Here is a 27,569-nt window from a genome sequence, read left to right on the forward strand (position 1 = left end):
TGTATCTTGTAAACCAGTTATGAAAACTGCTGTCATGGGTATTATTTATATAGTACAGTACTTCAGTTTGTCAGTCAGGTGTTTTATTGTTGTCATACTCAGAAGAATATACTGTATATGTAAAAAAGAATAATTAAGTTTTAGGAAACCTTTCAACTTCCTGCACTCCCTAACTTCTGTCTCTATTCCAAGAACCTGGAATAGAGATTGGTATATGGAGCAGGTTCTCATGTCCTCAAGAATGGAGTTCCAGGACTAAACCATATGGTCACAAAAAAGGGTACTTTTTATATTTGATTGCATGTGGGAGATAACTTGTTTTGAGTTGCTTAGATTGTCTAGATTCTTTTTTTATTTCAGCCCCAAAAGCCTGATCGGCTTACAAGGTCCCGTTCTATGCGTACAGTACAGCCTCGTAAAGATGAAAATGATGCAAAGGTTGCTGATTTAGAAAACCAAATCAAAAAATCTTACGGAAGAAAGGGACAGTTTGAAACATCGTATATCTCAGCTTGAAAAGCAGTAAGTTTTATGATGGTTTTGAAGTCAAATAAAAGTAAGTCTTGGTAATTAAGGATTATTTTTTATTTTGCTGGATTCAGATCTCTGCTCTACAAGCTATATCACATTAAAAGTTTTTGGTTGATCATCATCAATGTTTTTAAGTCAGTTTGCTTTATGAGGTTAGAAATTAGATGAGTTCTCTCCACTCTCTTCTTCCTTGTGGATTACACATGAGTTCCCATCTGGTCTAGGTCTTCATTTATGCCTTTTTCCTTGATTTCATTTATGTACTATCCTGATTTATTGTCCTTTTTCCCATCTCAGTCTGTTTTCCAGCAGCTGGACACCACAGCTGTGCTGTGCCTCAATCATAATGTGATCTACCCACTGTAAAATGTCCATAAATTGTGGCATTCTAGTCACACCATTTTGGAATCTCCCCCCATTATCTTTGCAATGCCTATCTCTGCTGCATGGAATAGTGCAGTTAGCTTTGTGAATTTTGATACACATCACAGCAAGTAATGGAGATATCTGGCAACTCCACAATATAGCAGGTAATTTTCATATGTTGAGCTACTTTATTATTATTATTATTATTATTATTATTATTATTATTATTATTATTATTATTATTATTATTATTATTATTCAGAAGATGATACCTAATCACGTGGAACAAGCCCACACGGGCCATTGACTTGAAACTCAAGCTTCCAAAGAGTATGGTGTTTGTTAGGAAGAAGTAAGAGGAGGTAAAGGGAAATACAAAAAGAAGAGATCCCACTTATTAAAATGAAACAGTAAATTAATAAACTGATAATAATGTATTAAAATGCAAGGAGAATAGTATTAGGGCAGTAATGCATTGCATCTTCACTTGAATTTCTGAAGTTCCAGTCACAAGGCATCCTCTAGGAGGCTGTTCCACAGTCCAGTGGTGTGAGGAATAAAGTACCTCTGGAACTGAGAAGTTTGACAGCAAGGTACATATACTATACTGCATATTGGTATTGGGAAGCTGTTGGCAGTACTGCCTGTCAATAAGCATTCAGACACATGACAGAAAGCATGTGTACTGAATGCCAAAGTAATGTTAAATAACAAAATTGTGGATTTGTCACATGTCTCCTAACCTTGCCGTGATGTGTACCTAAATTCATGAAGCCAGCTGTACAAACCATATGCATACACCAGTTTTTGCTCTTACTGACAGACTATCAGTAGCCTAGCAGTATTTCCACATCTTACTGGCTGTTGTTGCTATTTCTTTTACTCTTAATACCTGCTTTGCTGCCCAGTGTGGCTTTAAGTTGACAGAAATATAACTCACCTAAGGCTAACCCTTCCATCACATACACTGTTTACAACTAATATGTAATGATAACCTTCTTCCACAAGAGTGCTCAACCTAACTCCTTCGCTTCCTTCATTTGCTTTTCTTATACGTTTTTGGTATTAAAATCTCTCACTCTGTATTTTGCAATCCTTATCATCTCTTGAGGTACCATTTGTTGCAGCATCCACATTAGCCACTTTCCTGACAGTGTCTTCTTCCTTAGCGTCTTTTCCAGTCACCATAAGGATTGTCTTCTTTGCCTTTGATTCTGTTGCTTACACAAGGTCATCTGTAATTGTTGTCATTATCATTATTTATATTAATATTTATTATTATTATTATTATTATTATTATTATTATTATTATTATTATTATTATTATTATTGTATAGTTTAACTAGGCTACAGAGGTGAAATTTCTGAATCTTGTAAGGATGGACTTGTCATCACATAATTGCTAATAATTTTTATTCTCCACCTACTGTATTTGCCGGCATATAAGGTGATTCGGCTTATAAGACAACCCCCAATTTCTCATGTAAGAATGTATGTTTAGAAGTTTGTTCGCCGTATAAGACAACACCCAATATATTCAGTTAAATAACGCTATCAGCTGATGTAAGCATAAGTGCAGTTTTTATGTTCCTTTGCAAAGTTTACTGCTTTTAACACCCTTGTAGGTTATTTGGGGCCTCTGGCCCCTCATCGTGAGACATAATCTCCTCAAATACTCAACTTTCTCACGGGAGAGAGAGAAACGCGTGCTTCCCTCAAATCTTTATTCTCTCACAAAAAATTCAAAATTCAAACAGCTTGGAGAGAACGTAACAGGTTCCACAGTTCTTTTTTATAATTCCCAGTTCACTCAAACAATTCACAATAATGGTACAAACAAGATACAAACACAATTGGTACATCAATTTACAACTTCAATATAAAAAATAGCAAGAAACTCTGAAAAGAACGGGCATAAATACGACACAGCACAGGGTGTGGGTGTCAAGACACAGGGAATGGGTAAACTTCAAAAGGTGTCACCCTAATAAAAGGGGAAAATAATTGTTTTACAACACAAACACATATATACCTGATTAAACACACTCCACAATTGTCATATAAGTAAAGTTTAGCAATACTCAGAAAATCTACGTAAATTTCCACATACTGATACAATGTAAACAAATAGGGAGCGTTCTTTTAGACGCTAAACGTACATTTTAACAAACGTAAACACAAGATCGAGAGCATTCCTTTGGACAAAAAACATACATTTAACATCCTCCCCACCATAGGAGTGTGTCAACACTCCTATCATCATAAGAACCTCCACTACAATCTCATAACCTGAAAATTACAAGTCAAGTTTAACAGGTACTTTAACAGATCTCCCTTTGGGTTTTACCTACAGTAGACTCAGTGATTGATTCAACTGGGTCCATGGGATCCCCTACAACTGGATTTTCCTTTATTATTTCATCAGGGGAAGTACAAACACTTTCCTCACTGATCTCTGAAATCTCTAAATTGTATAGGTTTTGAACAGGTCTAGTTACAAATCCACGTTTAGTTTTAACCTTGGCACTTCTCACCATTCCATCCTTTCCAGGGTACAACTCAGTAATAACTCCAAGTGGCCACAGCAGCCTAGGCACTCTTTCTTCCTTTACTATTACAACAGAACCCCTTGTTAAATTACAATTAGCTTTGAACCCCTTTACCATGCAAGGCAGGTTTCTAAGGTACTTGGATTGCCAGATGTTCCAGAATTTCTCCAACTGACTCAGACGCACAGCTCTCTCACACACAAATCCTTTGAGGTCACACCTGAGGCAGAGTCATCTGCCAGTTCCACCTGAAAATCTGCTGAACGACCAATAAGAAAATGAGATGGAGTAAGGGGATTAGCAACATCAGGTTCTTCACCTACAAATGTCAAGGGTCTAGAATTGATACATGCCTCCACCTCATGAAGAGTGGTTTCTAATTCACTCCTAGACAATGTCTTAGTGCCCAACGTCCTTCTCAACGCAACCTTCACTGATCTAATGAGGTGTTCCCACCAGTCTCCCCACCAAGGCGCATTAGGTACAATAAACTTCCATTGGGGGGCCATGGGGCCATAATGTTGCTTCAACAGGTTGGAGGCACCCAAAAGGTTTTAGCATTGTCAGAGTAGAACACAGAAGGTACACCACGTCTAGTCAGAAACCGACGAATTGCCAAATTGCAATCAGTAACCGAGAGAGACTCAGTTAGCTCTAGGTGGACAGCTCTGACAACAGCACAAGTAAAAGAAGAATATACAACTTCTTGGAGGGGAAATCAACACAAAATAAGGGACCAGCAAAGTCTAGACCTGTAACAGTGAAAGGAGGGGCAGATCTGACTCTTAACTCAGGAAGGGGAGCCACCAGCTGGGAACAGGCCTTGGCTTCACATCTACGACAAGCGACACATTCTCTGCAAACCCTCTTAGCAATCTGACGAAGACGAATGATCCAATAATTGTTTTGCAGAGTGGAAACAAGCACAGCAACACCAGCATGTTTAAGCAATCCATGCTGGAAACGAGCCAACAACAAAGCAATGTAAGTACCAGGGACAATGATAGGGTGCTTACTCTCAAAACTCAATTCGGCATTCTCTAAGCGCCCCTTTATTCTCAGCAACCCTTCCTCATCTAGATAAGGATCAAGTTTGACCAAAGAGGACCCCTTAGGGAGGGGTTGAGACAAAGCCAGAGCATTTATTTCTTCTCGTGGGAATCCCTCTCTCGCATCTTCCTTAAGTAGGAGAGATGAGGTGCGGAGCCAAGAAGGACCCACTAACCAAACATCAGACTGTGTGAGTTGCTCCGCATAAACACCTCTCTATATCAGGTCTCATGGGTTGTCCTTTCCAGGACAATGTTGCCAACAAGATGGTGGAGTCAATCCTTGAATTTCCACAACTCTGTTGGCTACAAAGGTTTTCCATCTATTCGGTTCTCCTTTAATCCACGCTAGGGCAACAGTGGAATCAGTCCAACATTGAACTGAAACCTCCTGGACCAGCCGCAACGCAGACTTCACAAATACAACCAGTCTAGCACACAATAAGGCACCAAGTAATTCTAGCCTAGGGAGGGAAACTTTCTTTATAGGGGCTACCTTACCTCTAGCAGCAATCAATGTTACCTTGAAATTACCCTCTTGGGCACTCTCACATACACACAAGCACCGTACCCCCTTTCCGACGCATCACCAAAGGCATGAAGTTCAATAGCAGGGAGATCTCTCCAGGACAATTCTGAAAATAAGTAACGATTAATTCTCAATGATTCGAGTACAGAAAGTCCTACTACCCACAACTTAACTCTGCCTTGCATAGCCTCAGGTAATGGTTCATCCCAATCTAGACCTAATCTCCAGATTTCTTGAAATAGCATTTTTGCATGCATAACAAAGGGACATGTGAACCCCAAGGGATCAAAACATCGAGCAATTAGGCTTAACACATTTCTTTTAGTACAAACAACAATATCCCCAAAGGGATCTACATTCTCTACCTTAAACGTAAAACAGTCCGAGGAGGAATCCCAGTGTAAGCCTAACACCTTTACACCTTCTACAATAGAATCCTCTGTCATGGGCAAGGTTTTATAATTAGAAGTACACTTTGATAGGCACATACCAGCCTTCTTCAACATACCACAGGCTTCATCAAATCTTGCACAGGCCTCAGCAGGGCTATCAGCCCCAGAAAGCCAGTCATCAACATACAGATTCTCAAGCAATTTCAGAAACCACCTCTGAGGAGGGTATTTCTTTAAATGAAATTTCAAAGTGGCATTCAACAAAAAGGGACTACTCTTATTTCCAAAGGGTACTCTTACAAAACGGAAATGTTTTACAATATCCTTTTTCTTCAACAAAAACCTGTGAACATCACGGTCCTCCCTCCTCACCTTAATTTGAAGGAAAGCCTTTGTAATATCAGCAGTTAAGGCCACCTTCCATCTTCTAAACCTCAGTAGAACTTCTACTAAATCTGGGTTTAAGGAAGGACCACTTTCTAAACAGTCATTTAGGGACACCATTACTGCCACGAGCTGACCCATCAAACACAGGCCTGATTTTGGTGGAGATACTCGCCTCCCGCACCACAGGTCTATGAGGCAAATAGAACACTGGGTACCTACCCTCCAACTGATGGGGTGGGATCTCTTCTATAATACCTTCCTTTTCATACTCTTCAAACACTGTATAATATTGTTCCTGCAGACCAGGGTCCCTATCTAACTTACGACTCAGATTATCCAATCTTCTCAAGGCATGGTGTTTGTTATCAAGTAACTTTAACTTTACAGACTCTGATTTCCAGGGAAGGGCCACCTCATAACGGCCTTCCTTGTAACTTACCAATTTCTCAAATTGCACCAGAATAGGGTCAGGCTTAATAGCGTCAGAACGTGGTTCCTGGGCTTGAATACCTACAGATTCTAAATCCCAAAAGTTACTCAAGCTATCTTCCTGAAAATTAGAAAATGTTAACATTTGCACACCTACATCACAGTTATCTGTGGACCTAATTGAGGATCCAGACAAAACCCAACCAAAAACAGTCTCCTGGGCTACAAGCCCTTCATGACACACAATTTTGTTAGGGAGCATCAGCTTCCAATACAAATCTAATCCAATCAACATATCCACCTGGATCTTTCGGTTGGATCCATACTCATCAGCTAGGTTAAGATGCGCAAAAGGCTCTAAGCACTTAGGATCCACCTTGGTCCTACATAAAGGGGGACAAATTACATTAATCTCAGCTACCTTAAAGCTATATTTGTGGTTATTAGCCCCTAAACTCATCACTTCATAAATGCTACACAAATCTGCCTTGGAGGCCTTACCTCCCCCAAAGGCAGAAAATGATAAATACTCAGAGGTCAGCCACTTGGGCCTGACCCTTTTGACCAAGTCCTTGGAAATGTAGGATCGATCCGATCCTGTATCAAACATTACAGTTGCAGAGATTATACCCTGATAGCCTACAACCTTTATCTTTGCTGTTTGTAATACACAACACTGCTTAATAGCCCTAGCCCTTGACTCACAAGGAGCCACTCCCACATGTGTAACAGATTCACTCTCTCCCTGCACCTTTTCTCCTTCAGGGGTTTTCTCACTAGCTGTTACAGGGGTTATCGCTTCGGACTTATGACAAATAAGTGCGTGGTGATGGCCACCCTTGCACTTTGAACACCTGGCCCAGCAACCCCTTGCATAATGGCCAGGAGATAAACACTTAAGACACAGCCGCTTTCCACGAATGGCTTTTTCTCTTTCATGAAGAGTGAGCTTCACTATACCAAAACACTTATCACTAGGATGCAGCTTTCCACAGAATGCACACTGCTGCTTAGAGGCACTATCTTCTGATGAAGTTTGAAGGGCTGAGGCAGAACCCTGGATGAGCTTTTTCTGCCTTTTTTCCACGCCGGGATCCTCAATCTTTCGGTGGTTCAGGCCCTGAAGGGCCTCAGCCCTTTCTCGCCCCTCAACTTCTAGTTGTAGGAATTCCAGCAGCCCTTTAAGGTCTCCTTCCTCTTGTTGACTTCGAGACCACTCCAGTCTAATCTCGTGGGGAGTAGGGACAAGATCATGGGCGCCAATACCAGCCCATATTGGTCCCCTCCTACCCCAAGAGCCTCCAAACTGCGAACATGGGCTATCACGTCGTCTTGCAACTTCATAACGCCAAGAGTTGATTGTCGTGCCGATCTCCTTGACAACGCAAGCTGCATTAGGTCCTGAATGTGGGCGGAAATTATCTTGTTTGGTTTGGCATACCTCTCTTTTAACAGTTCACATGCTGAATTATAATTAGCTGCCGTCTGAGCCAGACCCTGTATAACTCTTCTCGCCTCGCCCTCCAACACAGAGCGCAGGTACATAAATTTGTTAACAGGAGACATAGGCTTGTCATCAACAATAGCCTTAAACTGATCCCAGAAAGGCATCCACTCAGTTATTTTCCCGCCAAATTTTAATAACTCAAGCCTAGGCAACTTCACACTATGTACTTCACTACTAGGCTCACTTGCAGAAATTATACTGCCTTCAGTAGCCCTACTATTTAAGTTCACAAGTCTACCATTACCTAACCTTTCTAAAACTTCTGCAGCAGAAATGCGTGTTTGGTCTACCTCACTGAGGAAATCGTCGGCTTCATAGACTAACCTTTTGACTTCTTCCGGATTTTCGATCAAGTCTTGCACCGCATCATCTAGTTCAACCCACTTAGACTTACGGTGGTCGAATTCGTCCATTAGGCTAGTCAACTCATGCCAGCTTGGTTGGCCTTGTAGAACTCCACTTAATTTTCTCGCAGCACAACGCAGCCATGCTTCAGCTCCGAATTTCTTCAATCTAAGACTTCTCAGTTTCATCAAAATGTCAGGAAATCCGGGAAAATCTTCATCACTTCCTTCTGATCCCGGGTTCTGGGCACCATGTAGGTTATTTGGGGCCTCTGGCCCCTCATCGTGAGACATAATCTCCTCAAATACTCAACTTTCTCACGGGAGAGAGAGAAACGCGTGCTTCCTTCAAATCTTTATTCTCTCACAAAAAATTCAAAATTCAAACAGCTTGGGGAGAACGTAACAGGTTCCACAGTTCTTTTTTATAATTCCCAGTTCACTCAAACAATTCACAATAACGGTACAAACAAGATACAAACACAATTAGTACATCAATTTACAACTTCAATATAAAAAATAGCAAGAAACTCTGAAAAGAACGGGCATAAATACGACACAGCACAGGGTGTGGGTGTCAAGACACGGGGAATGGGTAAACTTCAAAAGGCGTCACCCTAATAAAAGGGGAAAATAATTGTTTTACAACACAAACACATATATACCTGATTAAACACACTCCACAATTGTCATATAAGTAAAGTTTAGTAATACTCAGAAAAATCTACGTAAATTTCCACATACTGATACAATGTAAACTAATAGGGAGCGTTCTTTTAGACGCTAAACGTACATTTTAACAAACGTAAACACAAGATCGAGAGCATTCCTTTGGACAAAAAACATACATTTAACAACCCTAAAAGAGTTCAGAGGTCTGGTTAAACAAATCATTTATGACTAACTAACTTGAACGAAGCTTCATACTTCGTCCTTTTATTTTTACTGATAGTTGGTGTTACCATGATGGGGTCTTGTGATAACTGTATTTGAATAATGGTACCCTGGATAAAGCTAGTAACAAAGTGAGAGCTCACTCATCCTAATGTCTAATTATGGTAATTACCCATGGTAATTGCTGTAAGTACAGTTGTTTTGTTTACAGGATCGATAGTTGTGTTGCTAGTGATTCACTTGAACGATCTACAGTTTTTACCATTATTACTGGAGCTTTGTTTACTTTGTCAATAGTTGTGACAGCAGTTAACTATTGACACAACTATCGACGCTTCAAAGGATAGCCTATCATTAAAAATCTCTGCAGGATTTAAAGTTTGCTTTTTATACATGGCGTACAAGAGGGGCCTCCCCCATTTTGGGGGAGATTTTTTAAGGTTAAAAGGTTGCCATATACATTGCATATTAAATTGATTGTAATTCATGGCTAGCTATATGAGAGTTTCAATTTCTCACCTTAAAATAATTTTTTTTAATCCTTTTATAAGGTGTTCCTGTCACTTCACGACATTTCATTTTAAAAGGAGTTCCATTGAACGTTTCTTAAGGAATACAATATACAGTGTGTATGATTAAAACAGACATCAGTGTAGTTGATGAAACTGTAGTTGTAATGAAGAGTCTTTGTCCAGTATGCCTAGTTGTTTCTCTGGGAATATGAGATTTTGTATTTGTTTAGGAACATCCTTTAGGATTTCCTAAATAAATTTACGGATTTGTATACCAAGGAAAAATACAAAATTTCTTTAAAATTTATTTTGTCATCCCTAGTGCTACAACTTGCCTGTTACCTGTGCATATTACTTAAGTTAACATTACCTTTGTATGTTAGCTGTTATCCTGTGTTCTCTGCATATTTTTATTAATGTATATTTTACAGACTAGAGGAAATACAGAGTAGAATATCTATTGGATGCAGTCATAAAGCAGGAGAAAGTGAATCAATAGAACAGAAGTGAGTAATAATTATTGGAGTCTTAGAGTTTTATTTTTAAATGAGTCCATTCATTAAACAGTGTCCCTAGTATGTCATGTTTCAAATTAACTTTACTGGATTGCAAGTTGCAAAATCTTTAGTTACGACATTAGAGATTCTATTTTGTGCTATATATGCATTTTAGCCATGATTGTCCAGTCTTGCAAATAACCATAATTTGTTTGCTTCTCTTTTATATTTTATTAATTTGTGCCAGTGGGTTCTTTGTTAAACATTATCTAGAGGTCATTTTGGGGAGCTATTAAATCTAGAATTGCTTTTCTGTAGTATTTAATTACATGATTATGTTAACACATTTTATTCTTACTTCATTCAGGAAACTGTCATTACTTTTGTACATTTTGTGTTACTGCAATACAGGTTTTAAATAATTTTGAAGATTTATAGTGAACAAAATTGCTTTTGTTTGTTTACAGAGAAAAATACGAAGCAGAATTGGAAGCAGCGAGGTTCACGTTGGATGATAATGAGGCACAGATGGAATCCTTGAATACGACCATCACCATTCTTACTCAGCAGAATGAGCATCTACGATTAATGATAGGTAATGTAATGATGGTTAAGCTACTTGATAGTAATCACTTTTAATGTAACTAAAGATTTTTAGCAGTATTTAAAATCATGAGATCTGTGTAAATGTTCTCAGGCCATTTGTTGATTATATTTAACCCTTAAACGCCGAAGCCCTATTTACAAAAACGTCTCCCGTATGCCGGCGGTGTTCGGGAGCTAGCTCCGAAGCGGAAAAAAGTTTTTTTAAAAAAATCACAGCACGCTTAGTTTTTAAGATTAAGAGTTCATTTTTGGCTCCTTTTTTTGTCATTGCCTGAAGTTTAGTATGCAACCATCAGAAATGAAAAAAATATCATTATCATATATAAATATTGGAATATATGACAGCGAAAAAAAAACCCGTATATAATTGTATACAAATCACGCTGTAAGCAAAACGGTTAAAGCTAATGAGTTAATTTTTTTAGTTGTATTGTACACTAAATTGCGATGATTTTGGTATATAACAGATTGTAAAACGATTAAAGCAACACAGAGAAAATATTATCACAAAATGATGCATGAATTAAAAGCAGCGTGGACGTAAAAAAGTTTTTTCAAAAATTCACCATAAATCGAAATATTGTGCTAGAGACTTTCCAATTGTTTCAACATGAAGGAAATTGATTGAATATTACTAGACTGTAAGTCTTTTAGCTTACAATTGCATTTTTTTACCATTTCGATCGAGTTAAAGTTGACTGAAGGTTGATTTTTTTCTATTTATTGTTATTTATATGAAAATATTTAAAAAATGGTAAAAGCTAAAAGCATGATTTATTTTTGTTGTATTCTACATGAAATTTGCACATTTTGATGTATAACACTTTATGTAACGAATAATATAAAACGACGCTAAATAATTACGACAAGGTGACTCAAGAAATGCTAGGATTTTTAGCGGAGTTCGTGCGCGCGGATGGAAGGAAAAAGTTTTTTTCAAAAATTCACCATAAATCGAAATATTGTGCCAGAGACTTTCCGTTTGTTGCAAAATGAAGGTAAAGGATTGATTGTTACTAGAATGTAAGAATTTTGGCTTACGATTGCATTTTTCGAGCATTTTGATCGAGTTAAAGTTGACTGAAGGTTGATTTTTTTCTATTTATCGTTATTTATATGAAAATATTTCAAAAATGGTAAAAGCTAAAAGCATGATTTATTTTTGTTGTATTCTACATGAAATTGTGCACATTTTGATGTATAACACTTTATGTAACGAATAATATAAAATGGCAAAAAAATTACGACAATGTGACTCAAGAAATGCTAGGATTTTTGCGGAGCAAAGGAAAAAGTTTTTTTCAAAAATTCACCATAAATCGAAATATTGTGCTGGAGCATTTTACGTTTGTTGCAAAATAAAGGTAAATGATTGATTGTTACTAGAATGTAAGAATTTTGGCTTACGATTGCGTTTTTCGAGCATTTCGGTCGAGTCAAAATTGATCAAATGTTAAAATTTTGTCAGTTATCGTGATTTAAATGAAAATATTTCAAAACTGTTAAAAGCTAAAAGAATTATTTATTTTTTGTTGTATTCTACATGAAATTGCACACATTTTGATGTATAACACTTTATGTAACGAATAATATAAAATGGCGAAAAAATTACGACAAGGTGACTCAAGAAATGCCAGGATTTTTCAGCGAAGGAAAAGGTTTTTTCAAAAATTTACGGATGCCCCTCAGGACACCCCGATGCTTCTAGGGGTCGTAAAAGGCATGGGATGTGGTCCTTGGTCCCCCTTTGGTCACTGCGTGGCCGCACAACAGGGCGTTGAGAAGGTGGGTCATCTTGGGTGCTTGGTCCCTCTCCAGCATCCCAGTCTAAAACTCGTCACACACGCTCACTACCGACAGGCAGTATCGCCTTTCACGGTCCTGACGACGTTGGGACATCTCTGCAAACGTCCTGTTGCCTCACAAATATGCAAACACTCGCCAAAGTTCTGCAAAACACGGATCGTCAAAAAATCGCTCTCGGACGATGCGGTGCTGATGCTTTCTGGTGCGGGAAGGAGAAATTCGGCGCATGCACGTCTGGGTGGCGCTTATAAACAAAACAACAGCTTGATCCGTGAACTCCCAGCATCCCTCAAGGCGCGTGATTTAAAACCTTTCGCAAACTAGGCCTATAATTATTTTTCCGCGAATATTTAAAAAAAGCATTTTTAGTCGACGTATGGTACGTCCACTTGACACTCAACAGACAATTTTAGTCGACGTATGGTACGTCCAGTAGGTGTTTAAGGGTTAAATTGCAGTTTCTGTAAGCAGTCATATGAAGATATATTTCTGTTTAATCCCATTTCCTGCATTTTGTATGGTTACTTTATTACAAGTTTTGATAAAAATAAATATCCCATTTCTAGAGATTATTTTGTTCATTTGTGAGCACAGTTATCTTGTGGAAGTGCCCTCAGCTTCTCATCTACCCATGGTTTCGTCTATGGAGCTAGCTTTGGGCAGTGCATGCCCTGGAGGAGAGACCATAGATCAGGTTGCCATGGTCTCAGTTAGTTCATGGTGTTTTGGGGCAGGTGTCAGGTCAAGGATGTTGTCCACCCCTTTATGAGACCAGTACTACTACCAACTTACTCATCAAATTCATGGAAATTTTAGGCCTTTGGCAGAGGTGGAAACAATGGAGCAAGGCACTGGAAGTTGTAGATCATCGGTCTCTGCATTTTAACAGCTGACTTTTCTTCACAGAGAAGGCAACTGAGGGTTGTAGATTTGTGATCGACCTCTCAGGTTTGAACGAGTGTGTTTAACAGACTTGCTTCACAATGGAAACTCCACATTCAGTGTTAGATTCCATCAGAGGGAGCAACTTCATGCTATCGGTTGACCTTCTGGATGCATACTGTACTTTCCAATAACTATTCATCAGGGCTCTAGGAATTCCTGCACTCCACTTGATCTGCCACAACGTTATGCTTTGGACTGGCTGCTGCTCCTCAGGTGTTCACTTGGGTATTCACATTGGTTTTGGCTTTGGCCCATTCAAAGAGTACTTGTATTCTGTGATACCTAGACAGTTGTTTAGGGAATGCCTGATGTAGGACAGGGATTGTCTGCTGGCTTTTATCTTGATCTGGGAATCGTGAGCAACTAGCAGAAGTCCGATCTGATCCCCAAGCAGCAGGTAAAGTATGTGGGATCCTCTTGGTCTCTTGGACTCTGTAGCAGTAAGATCCTACATGGTGGGCTCTTGTCTGAGCAGTTTCAGGGAGGTAGCAGAGCAGTTCATGTCATGACAGGAACAACCAGCAAGGCTGTGGCAGGTAATCCTAGGCTGTCTTTCATTGTTGAAGTTCCTGCCTCTTGGGTGGAGTCAGAGTTCCTCATTGTATGGGTTGATATTGTACTAGGCTAATACTCTCCTAGGCCCGCATTCGATTCTCCGGCCAGCCAATGAAGAATTAGAGGAATTTATTTCTGGTGATAGAAATTCATTTCTCAGTATAATGTGGTTCGGATTCCACAATAAGCTGTAGGTCCCGTTCTTAGGTAACCAATTGGTTCTTAGCCACGTAATATAAGTGTAATCCTTCAGGCCAGCCCTAGGAGAGCTGTTAATCAGCTCAGTGGTCTACTAAGGTATACTTCTTCTTTGGGTGGGGTCACCTTTTGGAATCCACCCTCCCAACTCAGTGACATGAGTCGCGAGGTAAGGGAGAACTTTTCATGGTAGCAAGACAACAGACACCTCTTAAGGGGAGTTCTGTTGAGATCCCTATTCTCTGAAAAGGCTTCTGTTTATGGATGCATTGAAGAAAGGATAGGGAACACACCTGAGAGGAGAGTTAGTTTCAGCCATTTGAATGAAAGATGCACTACATCTACACATTAACATCTTGGAAATGTGAGTGGTCTGGTTGACTGCAAACATTTCAAGAATGTTTGCGAGGGCATTCTGTGGTGTAGATGAATGACAACACAATTGTGGTTGCTTAAATCAACAAGCAGGGAGGGATGGTGTTTCAGACCTTGTGCCAGTTGGTATTGCAGATTGATGAGTGGGTGGCTTTTCAAGCCATCAAGATGTCAGCCAGATACATTCTGGGCATGTGGAATATATTTGCTGGTCAGCTCAATTATTAGGGTCAGGTGGTAGGGATGGAGTGCTACCTACACCTCAAGTAGCAGAGAGATTGTTTGATGTGTGGGGTTTCCCATTATTGATCTTTTTGCAACCAGACTGAACAGAAAATTTCCCATCTACTGTTTCCCAATCCCAGACCTGTTGGTAGCTGTGGAAGATACCTTCCAACATTTCTGGGAAAACTGGGATGTCTGCTCCTTCCCACCCTTCAATCTCCTCCACAAGGTGGTGATCAGCAGAGTGTTCGTCATTGTGGGTCTTTGAATGACTTGGATGGCACCTTGTTGGCCACTTGCTGACTGGTATTTATATCTGCTGACACTGGTCGAGATGCTTAGAGAGTTGCCCCTGTGGTTCACCCTCCTGTGTCAACTGCACATTCACAAGTACCATCAGAGAGTTAAGTCTCTCTGCCATCATGCACTGTGGTTATCCAGCATATCTTGTGAGGAAGATGTCTGGGTACCTCCATCATTCTTCAGTTCAATGACATGTGTCAAGGAAAGTGTGCCATCTTCTGTAGTTGGTATGGAGTATCTGTTAAGTGGTATACAGAATTTATCTACCTTGCTGAGACCAGCATCTTTCAGTTTCTACAGTGAAAAGCTAGCACTCAACCTTATCTCTGGTTTTCAGACTGAATGGGTTGGATCTTCTCGGTGGAGTTATAAATGCTTATGAGAAACTTCAAGCAGTCTCTGGCTTCTTTAGGAACTCTTGCCTCTAGAATTGGATGTATCATTAGTGTTGTGACCTTATGAGGTCTCCCTTCAAGCCCCTGTCAAGTACCTCAGACAGAGACTTAACGCTATAGCCGTTGTTAAGATGTTATCTCATTCAGCATTCAGAAGGGTGGGGTTCACTCTCTGTTTTGTCCCAGAGTTCATAGCTAAGTTCCAGAACCTGTCAGTTTTGGATGAGAGGTTTGATAGTTTCTCCATCCCCTTCCTCTTACATTTTGTTGGTGGAGACCAAGATGAGATGCTGTTATGCCCAGTCTGCAATGGTAAATACAGGCAGTCCCTGGGTTACGTCAGGGGTTCCGTTCTTAAGCCATGATGTAAGCCGAAAAATGGCGTAACCCGAGACATCGTTGAAAATTGTAAGAAAACCTTACTTTTAATCCTTTGTGTGTCTTGAAAAGACGTAACCTGGATTTTGATTGAGCTTTTCGTAAAAAAAGCCTCAAAATTTTTATCATTCTGCCATTTTGGAGCTATATTAAATTTCCAGTCTTCCGTTGGACTGGCGACGTAAACCCGGAACATGCGCTGTAACCTGGGAAATAATTTTTTATGAATATATTTGAAGAGCAAAGTAACCTCGGAACGACGTAAGCTGAGTCTGACATAATCCTGGGACTGCCTGTACTATCTGAAAAGAACCCTCTCTTTGAGGCTGAGTATAGGAGACTTTTTTTTTTATTTTTTTTTTATTGTACAGGTAGGATTAAGAGCATCCTGAACACCCTTCTTTTTTGGTTTCATGAGGTTATCAAGTGGACCTATGATTTCTCTTCAGAGGAGTGTGCCCTCCCTTCTAGCTCAAGAGTACGTAAAGTTAGGGGCGTGGAATTGTCTTTTGCCTTTTGTAACAAGTTCTCTGTGTCAGGTAATGATGGCGGGGGTTCTGGTGTGACCAGACTACCTTTACCTCATTCTACCTGAGGGATATCACCCAAAAGTCCTTGGACACCTTCATCTTGGGACCTTTGGTGGCTACTGAACAGTTGTGTAGTTTACCGAGTCTTGATTGGATATTCCATGTCTCATCAGAGTACATATGCTGGGCATGATTTTGGGAGTGCAAAAATGGAGTCAATTGTCCATCCTTCCTTCTCTTTTTCTCTTCCCAAATAGCTGGAATCAAATGAGATACTGGTAAGTACACAATGGACACCTGTTCTAGTAGTTAGGATGCATTGCCTTGGTCCTTTCTCTTTTAGCAAGGAGGAGGGAAGGAGGACATGGTAGAGGTTTTTTTCTGAACTCATTTCTTGGTATTAGCCAGAATAAAGCTGCCCATTGTCTTGTCAACTCCCACGGGGATTTCTTTGTTCTCCAAAGGGCCCTGCTGCTCTGGTCAACCTATTCACCAGACCTGTAGCAGTTTACAGGAGTCATGACATTCCTTGCATGCGTTAATGAGAACATGGCATTTCTTGGTGGATTCCAACTCCAGATTCTGGAAGGAACTACTCCTCTCCTAGAGTAAGTCTCCTAATATAAATGGCAATGGTTATATTCCCCTAAGAATAAATAAAAAATTTTTGAAGCACTTTTTATTTTCCCCTTGGTATACAAACCACTTAATTTTACGTACACCCACCTCTACAGGTGTTCTAGCTTGCGCTGGAGGATACTCCTAATATAAAGGGCACTGGTTTGTTTACCAAGAAAAAATACAGATTTCTTAAAAAATTGGTTGTATTAATGACAGCATAGTACAGTACATGCTGTCATTAAACTATAGTGTAAAACATTAAATTTACATGTAAAGGTTCTCAGTTCCTTTATTAATTTCACATAAATTACGGCTTTGGTAAGCAGTCATATGAATGTCTTCTGTGTTTACTCCCTCTTGTCTCTTGCTTTGTGAAAGGTTATTTTATTCCAAGTTTTGATAAAGTTAATATCCCTTGATAAAGTGACTGATATAATTTTAGTAAGCTGAAGTAGCTTATATGTGTTTTGGATGGCTTAAGGGCTTCATAAATTTTCTTTTGCCACACTACATGAATGACATTATTTCTTTAATTGACACTTTTAGGAGGTATTAGTTTGAATAATCACGTCTGCATTTGAATTTTTAACACTATCTGATGCTGCTACCAAGTTGCTCAGTTGGATTTCCTTAAAAACTAAAGTATAGAGGGTTTGGGTTTTTAAAAGTTTTGATGAATAAATTACCTCATCTATCTGTTAATGAAAAACGAGTTGTTTTATGAGTGTATAATAAACAACAGGGTTACTAGAAGCTGATAAAAATGTTTCTAGTTTATATTGTTGTATGTGATGGTCATTAAATACATCCTTAAGAGTTTTGAATTGGAAACTGTGCAATTAATTATGCTATTTTTACGGTGTTTTTCATTACTTGATTAATTAGGTTTCTTTTTTAATTAGTGTTATATATAGTAGTGTATTTTAAGTGTGAGTTAGAACTGTAGTATCTTATAATTTATTTTTTCTTTCAGAAAATGGTAGTAAAACTACTAAAGAAGAAATAGAATTACGCAGACAGATGGAAGTGATAAAAACAGAGTTAATAGATTCTCGGCATCTTATTTCAGTCCTTAAAGACGAGCGATCAGGACTTCAGCTTAAGCTCAGGGAGTTAGAAGTAAGTTTTTGTAGCATTTCATTGCCATATTAATGTTTACTTTATGAACTTTGTTTAGTATGGTTGTGAATGTCTGAATTTATTTTGAGGAAATCAGAATGTGAAAATACCATATGAACTTTAAACATTTAGATTCATTGGTAAAAGACCGCAGTTCAAGATATTTTGTGCTACTTATGCTCTTTTACTTTCTTTGCGTTTTTAGGAGTCAGCTGAAAAGAAATCAATTAGTGAAGATGAACTACAAAGTTTGAAGGATCATTTAGAACATTTAACAGTGTTAAGGGACAACTTGGAAGCCACAGCCAGGGCAAAAGATGACCTGATTGCTGAACTTAGAGTACAACTAGATGAAGTAGTAGTAGAGGGACGTAGTTATCATGAACAGATGGAACTTTACAAATCAAGAGTGGAACAAATGGAAGAGGAAGTAAGTGTTTTAGTATAAGTTTTGAGTAATTTTCTTTTCTTGTGTATTAATGTTTCTTGAAGCTTTTTCTGTTTAACCCTTTTGGGCTACAGTATAAGTGTACCAGTAAGTTCTTACTGTTAATATATCATTGTGTTATGAAAACAGAAAGAGAGAAAGTGAAATGTATGAATATTTTGTCACTTCATAGTCCAATCTTGTCCACATATGAGGCCTTGGTCTTGACTTATTGTGTGTAGTCATTTTTATTGACTGCTTTGGTCCTTATTTTTAGTAAAATGAAAATTTAGGCTTTTACATTGACAATGAAGTGTTCCTTGATATTTAAAAGGTCCAGAATTTCTTGATAGCAAGTAAGTTTTGTATTAAGTGAATGTTATGTAGATGGATGGATAGATTTTAGGGATACAATAGCTACATTGATTAAGGAGCTCCGAGAAGTTACATATACAGTCAGCTCCCACTTATTCATGGCTCAGCATTTGCTGCTTCACCTATTTGCCGATTTTCCTTTGGAACATATCTACAAATTATTCACTGAATATTTGCCTGTTTGCTGATTTTTTCTTAGAGCAATATTCACTAATTACTGCATTTTCATATTTTTATGACTATATATACATTTTTTATGTATTTGGTGTTTGAACTATTAAAATAGGCAGTTATGAGTGTTTTAGAAGGGGTCTTTTGTGTTTGAACTATCAAAATAGGCAGTTATAAGCATTTTTAGAGAGGGGGTCCTTGGTGTTTGAACTATTAAAATAGGCAGTTATAAGCATTTTTAGAAGGGGTCTCTGGTGTTTGAACTATTAAAATAAACAGTTATAAGCATTTTTACAGGGGTTAAGTATTCACTGATTTTAGCTATATGCAGGTGATTGTGGTCCCTATTCCCCATGAATACTGGCGTTGACTGTGGTGCATTATTCTTTTTTTTTTTAGTAGCTTGAGATGGATGCAAACTTATTTTGTCTTTAGGCCTGCCTGAATGAAGATGTAGCAGGAAAAAACTTCAATTAATTAAGTGGAAGGATTTGGAATGCGATTAAATTCAGTTGAGTGTGTTTAATAAGGAAGGAAGTGAATAGGATAATGGTGAAGTTTTGAACAACTGTCCTTCATGTTGCCTCTGTACCAGCATTTATGTAGTGCCATATGTAATTTTTTGTTTTTGTATTTGTCAGTCAGATGGTGCAAAACTAGAATTCTTGATGAATTTTTATGTATTAGAAAGACAACATTCAGGGTTAAAGGATATAATGAATATCATTGGATTTTCCTAAATTAATGTTTTTTCTTGAAGAAGAAAGATAATTTGATAAAGATACAATACAGATTTAGTTCCTGCCCCAGTAGTTTTTAATAGTTTTTGAAATATTCGTATTTTTAAGGTGACCATGACGTTTTTTAAAATGGTTCTGTATGGTACAATATATCACAAGTCCACCGTCTGGATCTTTTATATGTTATTTAATTTCATATTCTATGCTCATATGTTTGAGGGTGAACCCAAAAGATTCTTCCAATATTTTGTTTATAAAATACATAATTATTTAACAGCTGCAGAATAGCTTTATTGATCGGGATGAGGCTGAGAGCAAAGTGCGTAGTTTGGTTGCCAAATATGAGTCACTTATGAAGGACCAGATTGAGGAGCGAGAGATTCAGAGGGAGATCCTAGCTAAAAAGGATATTGAAATAGAGCTACTGAATGCCAGTCTCTCAAATCTTAGTATGAAGGTGAGTTTCTTTTATTATGATAAATCTGTAAGTCTGTGTGCTGTTAACCCTTTGAGATTTTTGAGGGAATCCAAAGCTTGTCTGTGATTCTGGTTACTGCTTATGAGCTTAGAGATAATTTTCTTTTATTACTTACTGTGAATTTCTTACATGATGGAATGCTGATTTTGTTGCCATTTTGAGGCCAAATAATCATCCTTTATTTTTGGGTCTAAAAATTTAGAGCCTAAAAAATTTTCCGGTCAGGATGAGGATGAAGAGTTGAAATTAGAAGAGAACAGCAATTTCTTTACTCTTGGTAAATAAATAAAAAGGATTGAAATTGAGAATTTCAAATTATTTCCAATTAAAAATATGTTACTACTTTATGTCAGTTATTGCATGAAAAAGCATAAGGAAAAATTGGCAAAACTTCTTATTTTGATTTTAGATTGGTGTAATGATAATTCTCTTTGAACAGCCCCTACTTCCATGGGAGATAGAGTTAAACCAACCTCTGTGTACTGTAGACGTTACATCAATGATACCCAACACCACAATATATATTGGTTAATTTTGAATCACAATGATGGAATTTGTATAACATCATCAAAGGGTTAACTGTATTTATGCAGTTGGGTTATGTAATGCTTAAATTTAATAATCCAGGTTGCAGCATATGTGTAAATTACATTTAAATGTTTTATTCATTAAAAAAGAAATAAATACATATGTAATTTTTTTTAAACTTTATTCAAGTGAATGGTTTACAAATTTTTACATAATGAAATGGTCTCAGCATGAAATTAGAGACTTGTTGATGACTGTTCCCAATAATCATGGGTGTTCATTTTGAAAGATTACTTTTGTTACCGAAAGAGTTCTATCTTGTGTGCTTGATTTTATTTTGTGGTTAGGCTTCTGAGTATGAAAATACAATCATTGTTCTGCAAGGAGAAAAGAAAGATCGGCTTTCAAAAATTTCTGTGCTGGAAACGACCATATCTGATTTGAGTATGAGAACCAAAGAAAAAGAAATGATGGAATCTATGTTGGATGAGGAGCTAAACCACCGCACAGATGAAGTAAGGGTCTATAATACATCATCTTCAAGCACAGTAGATTTCTGTTGCATGTCACTGTACAGTACTTTGTAGTTCTTTTAGGTAAAGGTAACTGTAGTTTCTTTTAGTTTCAGGCAAGTTGGTATAAGATAAGCAGTGTAATGTTATATAGATATAAGGATCAAGATAATTTATTCAGTAAATTATAGGTTCAGTTATAGATGGTAGTTGATGTTTTTGGGTATTGGTAGCTACATTATAAAAAATTTCTTATTAAAATTGCTCTAGAATGTTTTTGGTGAAAGTTGTTTTTGATGATTGTGTCTTCGTCAGCTCAGTGATAGTCAAGGAGTGGGTGATTTCTGGTTAAACTGTTGTATGATGAATATAGTGCTTTACAGTCCTGATCAGGTAATACAAAATGCTGAGAGCAGTGCGGTGTAGTTGTCAAGGCTATTAGATGCAATATAGACATATTGTTTTAGTATATTTTGTTCATTTATTAGTCGTTTCTACCAGAACTGTATTGTGTCAGTTGGTTATGGTAATTTTCTTCATTTTTGTTTAATTTATTATCACCAGTAATTGTCACTATATGTCATTTTCACATATTCTTATATTTTAACATGCTGTTGTGCCCTAAACATGCTATATTTATTTCCATAATGAAACCAAGATATTCTCACTGATTACAATGTTCATATCATCATTAATCATTGTTACTTTCAAGACAAGGGGGTTGTGTGAAGGCCATGTCCAAGCCATCCCCATCTCCCTTTCATGATTATCTTCATGCACTGTAGAACTTTTGTAATTGCTCGTATGGTATAATTGCTCACTCTATCCTGCCATCAAACTCCTAATATTCTTAAAGCTTTATTTTCAAATTGACAAATTCCTCGTATGGTATAATTTCTCACTATCCTGCCATCTAACTCCTAATATTCTTAAAGCTTTATTTTCAAATTGACAAATTCTTTTAGATGTACAGTAGTTTTATGATCATGACCATGATTCATGTCATTCCATCAATCTAAACCTCCTCTTCCAACACCAACCACTTTCTTCTGTATAAAGTCTAGGAGAAAGGTAAACAATAAAGCTGAAATAACATTCCCTTGTAGCAATCCACTGTTTACTGTAAATGCATATGACATGGTCTCATCAACATAATTTTTGCATTTATTATACAGGAATGCCAAAATGATGCTCTCAACAAAAGCCATCAGAAGAGACCTTTTAAATTTCATACTGTTGTACAATGTGTCATAAAACAGATATTTGATCTACGCAAGTCTTGCATTTTCTAAAACCAGTGTATTTGCCTCTAAGCTTTTTCCAATTTTTTTCTAGCCTGTTGAAATAAGCATTTTTTTTAACCTTTGCTATGATTAAATTCCCAATCATACAAGATGTCATTTTAGTTCAGTCTTTGCATTGAGTCCATCATAACCTGGTATTGTCCATTTCTGTAAATTCATTCATAAGACATTCAGGTCTTCTTCAGCTTTTGACATATGAGTCAAATTATCCCTCTATGCCTTATGACCTCACAAAAATTTTCTGCCCAGCATTGTCTTTCTTCTGATGATGATGTTTTTCTTCTTATGATGTTATTGATCTTCATTTAACTTCACTATCTTGACTTGTGTACTTAGCATGTTCTAATTTGGGTTCTTCGGTTCTTCATCTCCTGAAATTTGTCTGCATGTACTCTGTACTTCTGTTTATCCTTACCTGATATCCAAGGTTTCTGTCTTCTTACCCTATATCCTATTTATTCTATGTTAGGTGTTTTGTCAGATGCTTTTAACTTTGACTTTGGTGTGGCAGTGACAAGTTGGTAGTCACTGTTGACATAGCTCTTAAGTAGCTCTTGACAGTCCTCAATGTTCTTATTCTATCTCAGTAAATGGCTGTTTGGTTTCTATGACTACCATTTGGAGAAGTCTAATTGTATTTATGAATGTCCTTAATTTTGGAAAAGACTACCTCCAATCACCAAATTATTAAAAGCACAAAAATTAATAAATTGAACAAAATTTTTGTTTGCAGTCTCTCTAGTCTGTTCTTGCCTTTACATCCTTCATACTTTAATTGTTCTCACCATATTTTGTATTCATATCACCAACAACAATTAACATATGTTTTCTGGTATTCATCTATGTATATATATTGCAGTTCTAAATAAAATTCATATCTTGGGAGACATGACTCATTGGTGTATAGCAAACTGTAATACTCAAATTGCACTGTTTTGGTTTAAATTTTGTCAGCAGTAGTCTGTTTCTCACTGCTCACCAATAAGTCAGTGTCTTTCTCCATTTTAGGTTAAGATCATTCCTATGCCTTCTCTAAAAATGTCCCTTTTCTGGTTAAACAACTGTGGGGTAATAATAGGAGGTGCTGTATATGTTTTATGAAATAAAAGAAATCTGTATCCATTGTAGAGATCAGAGCCCCTGCTTATACCAGAAAGTTGGCATCAGGCAAACTTATTTATGTTTGCCTTATTATTCTTCAATGCACATGATTTATAATTATTCTGTGACAAAGGATATCATTAGGGGCATGAAATTCTGGTAACCCGTTTTACCAGAGCTGCTTTGATGTGATCTAAAGCAAGATGAACATTGGAATTAAAGACCCAGTTATTAGCCAGCAAAATTTCCATTGGCTGTAGATAAGATTAGGGTTTCCATAGCCATGACACTCATGGATAGCTATCATAATCTGACTTTGTGTGGATAATATTAGAGTAATGACGCTAGGAGAAACTTTTTTTTTTGGACAAACAAGGTTTTGATTGTTTTACAAAGCAGCAATTGTAAGAATAGTTAACATTTGTATATAGGCACCAGCTGGTATGAAGATAACTTGTAAGTGTCATTCCAGCAAAGATGCATCTTTAAAAAAAAGTTTGTGGAGTATTGTATGTAACCACAGTAAAGTAGTGTGAGTTGTAGAATAAGTGATGTTTGAATTAACTATTTAAAATTCATTATTTCGTTTTCTTAAATATGAAATATTGTTTGTTGATAGCTTTATTATGCCTCTTATTACAGCTTATACTACAAGGAGGTATTGTATCTTTTTGTCACATCATTTTTATGTCAGATTTTCTTCTTATGGGATTAGACATGAAATGCATCCTTTTTTATCATCTCTCATGTGGACTTTGCTTGAGTTCCCATCCAGCCTAGACCTTCCTTTCTCCATGATTTTCTGGCCTTCCTATAGGTCATTGTCCTACTGCAGTGCTTAATTATCAACTACTTCTCTGTCTAACTGCTCCACCTTTCATGCCATTAAGCCCAAACTGTCCCATTCTCGGATTTCAGTCTGTTTTCAAGCCATTGGCTGCCAGTTCTCTTTGCAACTTCCTCATTTGTAAAATATCACATTCATACACTATAAGAGACGTACTAGTGACTCCTGTTGTAAGGTGTAATGAGTCAGAATTATGGTACTGTACTGTAGATTCGGTCATAATGCACTGCATTGCACTTTCTGTAACTAAATAACTGTAATGATTGTAAGCTATAGGCATGTTTCTATAGGTTTTTTCCTGAGTTACCTACTTGATATATGTAGCTTGAATTTTTTGCATGAGTAATGCATTTTAAAGTTGTATATTTTTATAGAATATGTAATATTTTTATTATACTGTAATTTCGTTCTTGTGTACTATAATGATAAATGCAGAATCTATGTGGATATTTTATCAAGCCTTTAAAAAAATACAGATTCTGTGTATGTAATTGGCAAGAAATTATACTAAAAGTTCTTACTCTTTTAATAGGTCACAAAGTTCTAAAAGTTCTTACTCTTTCCACAGGTTACAAAGTTGGAAGAAAACCTTCAGGAATTAGAAAAGAAACTGCAAGAGGTCAGAAGAGAGAAAGAGTTTGTGGAAGCGAAGTTAGAAGAAGAAAAGAAAAATACAGAAGAACTTAGTGAAAGAATTAACACACTCGAAGTGCAGATTAAAGAAAAAGAAGTTGTTCAGCAGTTCTTAGAAAAAGAAATTTCATCTCGGGAAGCAGAAGTAAGGATAGTAGTTATTTTGGATTCTGGCATCACATCATCAGTCTGTTCATGAACAGCATTAAGTACATGGGTACAATAATATTGATAGTAAAAATGATTGCATAAACAACCAGAAGTGACTCTAAATGGTCCCACTTGCAATTATCTGGTTATGGAATAAGATTGTTTCATTTTTAATGGAGATGCCTTGAAAAGAGGCATACGTTCCTTCCAGTGATTAATTCAGTAAAGGTATTTTGTGTGCCCCCATTGGTAGATTGTGTCATTCTTCAAATCAAAAGTGTGCCACATTGAGATAATTTCGTCTTGTCTTTAATTTGGTTGCTCTTGTTTGACCCCAAAGATAATTGAAACTTAGTGTTCATGACCCAGCCCCTTTATGCAGAGAATGCACATCAATGTTCACAGTTAAACATATTTTATGTTGATGTACTATCTTCAACCAACAGCTAGTGTTAAGTATGGGATATTTTGCCAGAATCTATCATTTTTAGTTGATTTAATTAAATATTTTTAGTAGATACAAACCCTTTGGGTGAGCTGTATTAGAGTTACATATTTGAAGAAAGTAGTATGTGTAAACTACCTAATACAGTACTAGTAATGTATGACATTATTGAAATAAGCTTAGAAATGTTTAGTACTATTTTGCAGAGCATATTAAAAATGTAGTTAAAAATACATATACTGTATATTCATATTAATCCAATGAGGGTATTTTGCTTGTGCTGTTAGTAATCTCCTAAATGATGTATGCTCATATGAATTAAGTACTCTTTTACTTTGCAAACTGTATTATTATTAGCGTGTAATTTCACTGGGCCGCTGAGCAAAATTTCATCTCTCTTAAGCTGGCCACTTTTTGATATTCTTAATAATATGTTTCATTTCATTTAGTTTAAACCCACTTGTCTTGGAATAATGTGAATATTGTAGAGTATTAAACAAGTGGGCCATTATTGTAAGGTTCTTGTACGTACTCAGTGATCTGTATTAAATAATTTGGTTCATAATAATAATAATGATGATAATAATAATATTCCATGGACACTATATATGAGTAATAATAAATAATAATATTGTAAAGGTATTGTACATGAAGCTTGGAAATGAATTTCATCAGATTTTCAACTGAATGTCCTAGAAATAACTGTATTTTTCTGTTTTAGTTGAGTCAGAGACTTGATGAGGCAAGTGTACTGCACGACAGAGTTCAAGCTGAGCTTGATTCAAGAATGAAGATTGAAGAAGACCTATCCAATAGTGAGAAAAAGGTAAATTTGAGTTCGAGATACAGAAAATGAATATTGAAAAATTTTTTGAATTATTTCCAGTCCATTAAATCTCATGAATTCTAAGAACTCAGTGAAGCATAAATGATCCTTGCAAAATGTAGTCCAAAGAGAACATTTGCTTGATGCCACGTTTGTTTCAGTTTGACAATTTTTTTTGTGCATGTCATTTAGTGGATGAATGCAAATATTTAAAATCTGTCTGTCTCTCTTATTAAATGGCATTATCTTCCATATGTAATGCACAGGTAAGTGAGCTTGACAAAGAGCTTGCATCGGTAAAGGAAGCATTGATGTCTCGGGATGAGAGTTTAGCATGTGTTGAAAACAAAATGGCCTTATTAGAAGACAACAACAGACAGCTTGAGGAGAAGGTAGTTGAACTGATGGCAGAGATTAGTGACCGGGAAGCTCAACATATTGTCAAGTAAGTCCTTCATCCATTAGCTGATGACTGTGCAGAATTTTCTATCATCTTATTGTAAACTGATACTTTAAGGGGTGAATGTGCCGAATAATTCTTTGAATTAAATTTGCAGGATGAAAGCAATTGAAAGTGACCTTGAAGATATTGGCGTTAAATATTCAGAATCTTTGTTAGAACATGAAGCTACACGTCGGGTTCTTACCCAAACCCTGGATGAAATTGAAAAGGAGAAGCTCCTTCGTATGGCAGCTGAGTCAGACATTGAAAGTTTAACTGAGGAACTGAAGAAGTTGAAAGAGGAAAAGGAGACTTTGGAACATAATATGAAAGATCTTGTTCAGAAATACACCAGTTTAGAAGATGCCCTTGGTAAGGGACCACTCAAGTATTGAACCTGTGTTTGTACTGGAACCCATTCACTTATTTGTTAAAAACTTCTAATGCAATTTTGATAACTAGGAATTATAGCAGTTGGATTAAGATGGAACTGTAAGCGCTTTGAGTATAACTGAAAATGGATAGAAAATTAGTGGTAATCTTAACTG

General features: G+C 37.0%; 1 protein-coding gene across 1 annotated transcript in view; it reads left to right on the top strand.

Moving 5' to 3' along the window:
* Positions 1 to 365: 365 nt before the first annotated feature.
* LOC136847421 (hyaluronan mediated motility receptor-like) overlaps positions 366 to 27,569 on the top strand; it is a 40,153-nt gene continuing 12,949 nt past the window's right edge. Inside the window, 12 exon segments of the mRNA XM_067119092.1 lie at positions 366 to 462; positions 464 to 522; positions 9,921 to 9,995; positions 10,454 to 10,581; positions 17,897 to 18,042; positions 18,248 to 18,472; positions 20,033 to 20,212; positions 21,109 to 21,276; positions 25,094 to 25,303; positions 26,475 to 26,579; positions 26,846 to 27,024; positions 27,137 to 27,393. Coding sequence (XP_066975193.1) covers positions 397 to 462; positions 464 to 522; positions 9,921 to 9,995; positions 10,454 to 10,581; positions 17,897 to 18,042; positions 18,248 to 18,472; positions 20,033 to 20,212; positions 21,109 to 21,276; positions 25,094 to 25,303; positions 26,475 to 26,579; positions 26,846 to 27,024; positions 27,137 to 27,393 — 1,798 coding nt within the window. The 5' untranslated portion in view covers positions 366 to 396.

Source organism: Macrobrachium rosenbergii, chromosome 16 (assembly GCF_040412425.1).
Source record: "Macrobrachium rosenbergii isolate ZJJX-2024 chromosome 16, ASM4041242v1, whole genome shotgun sequence".
Taxonomy (NCBI): domain Eukaryota; kingdom Metazoa; phylum Arthropoda; class Malacostraca; order Decapoda; family Palaemonidae; genus Macrobrachium; species Macrobrachium rosenbergii.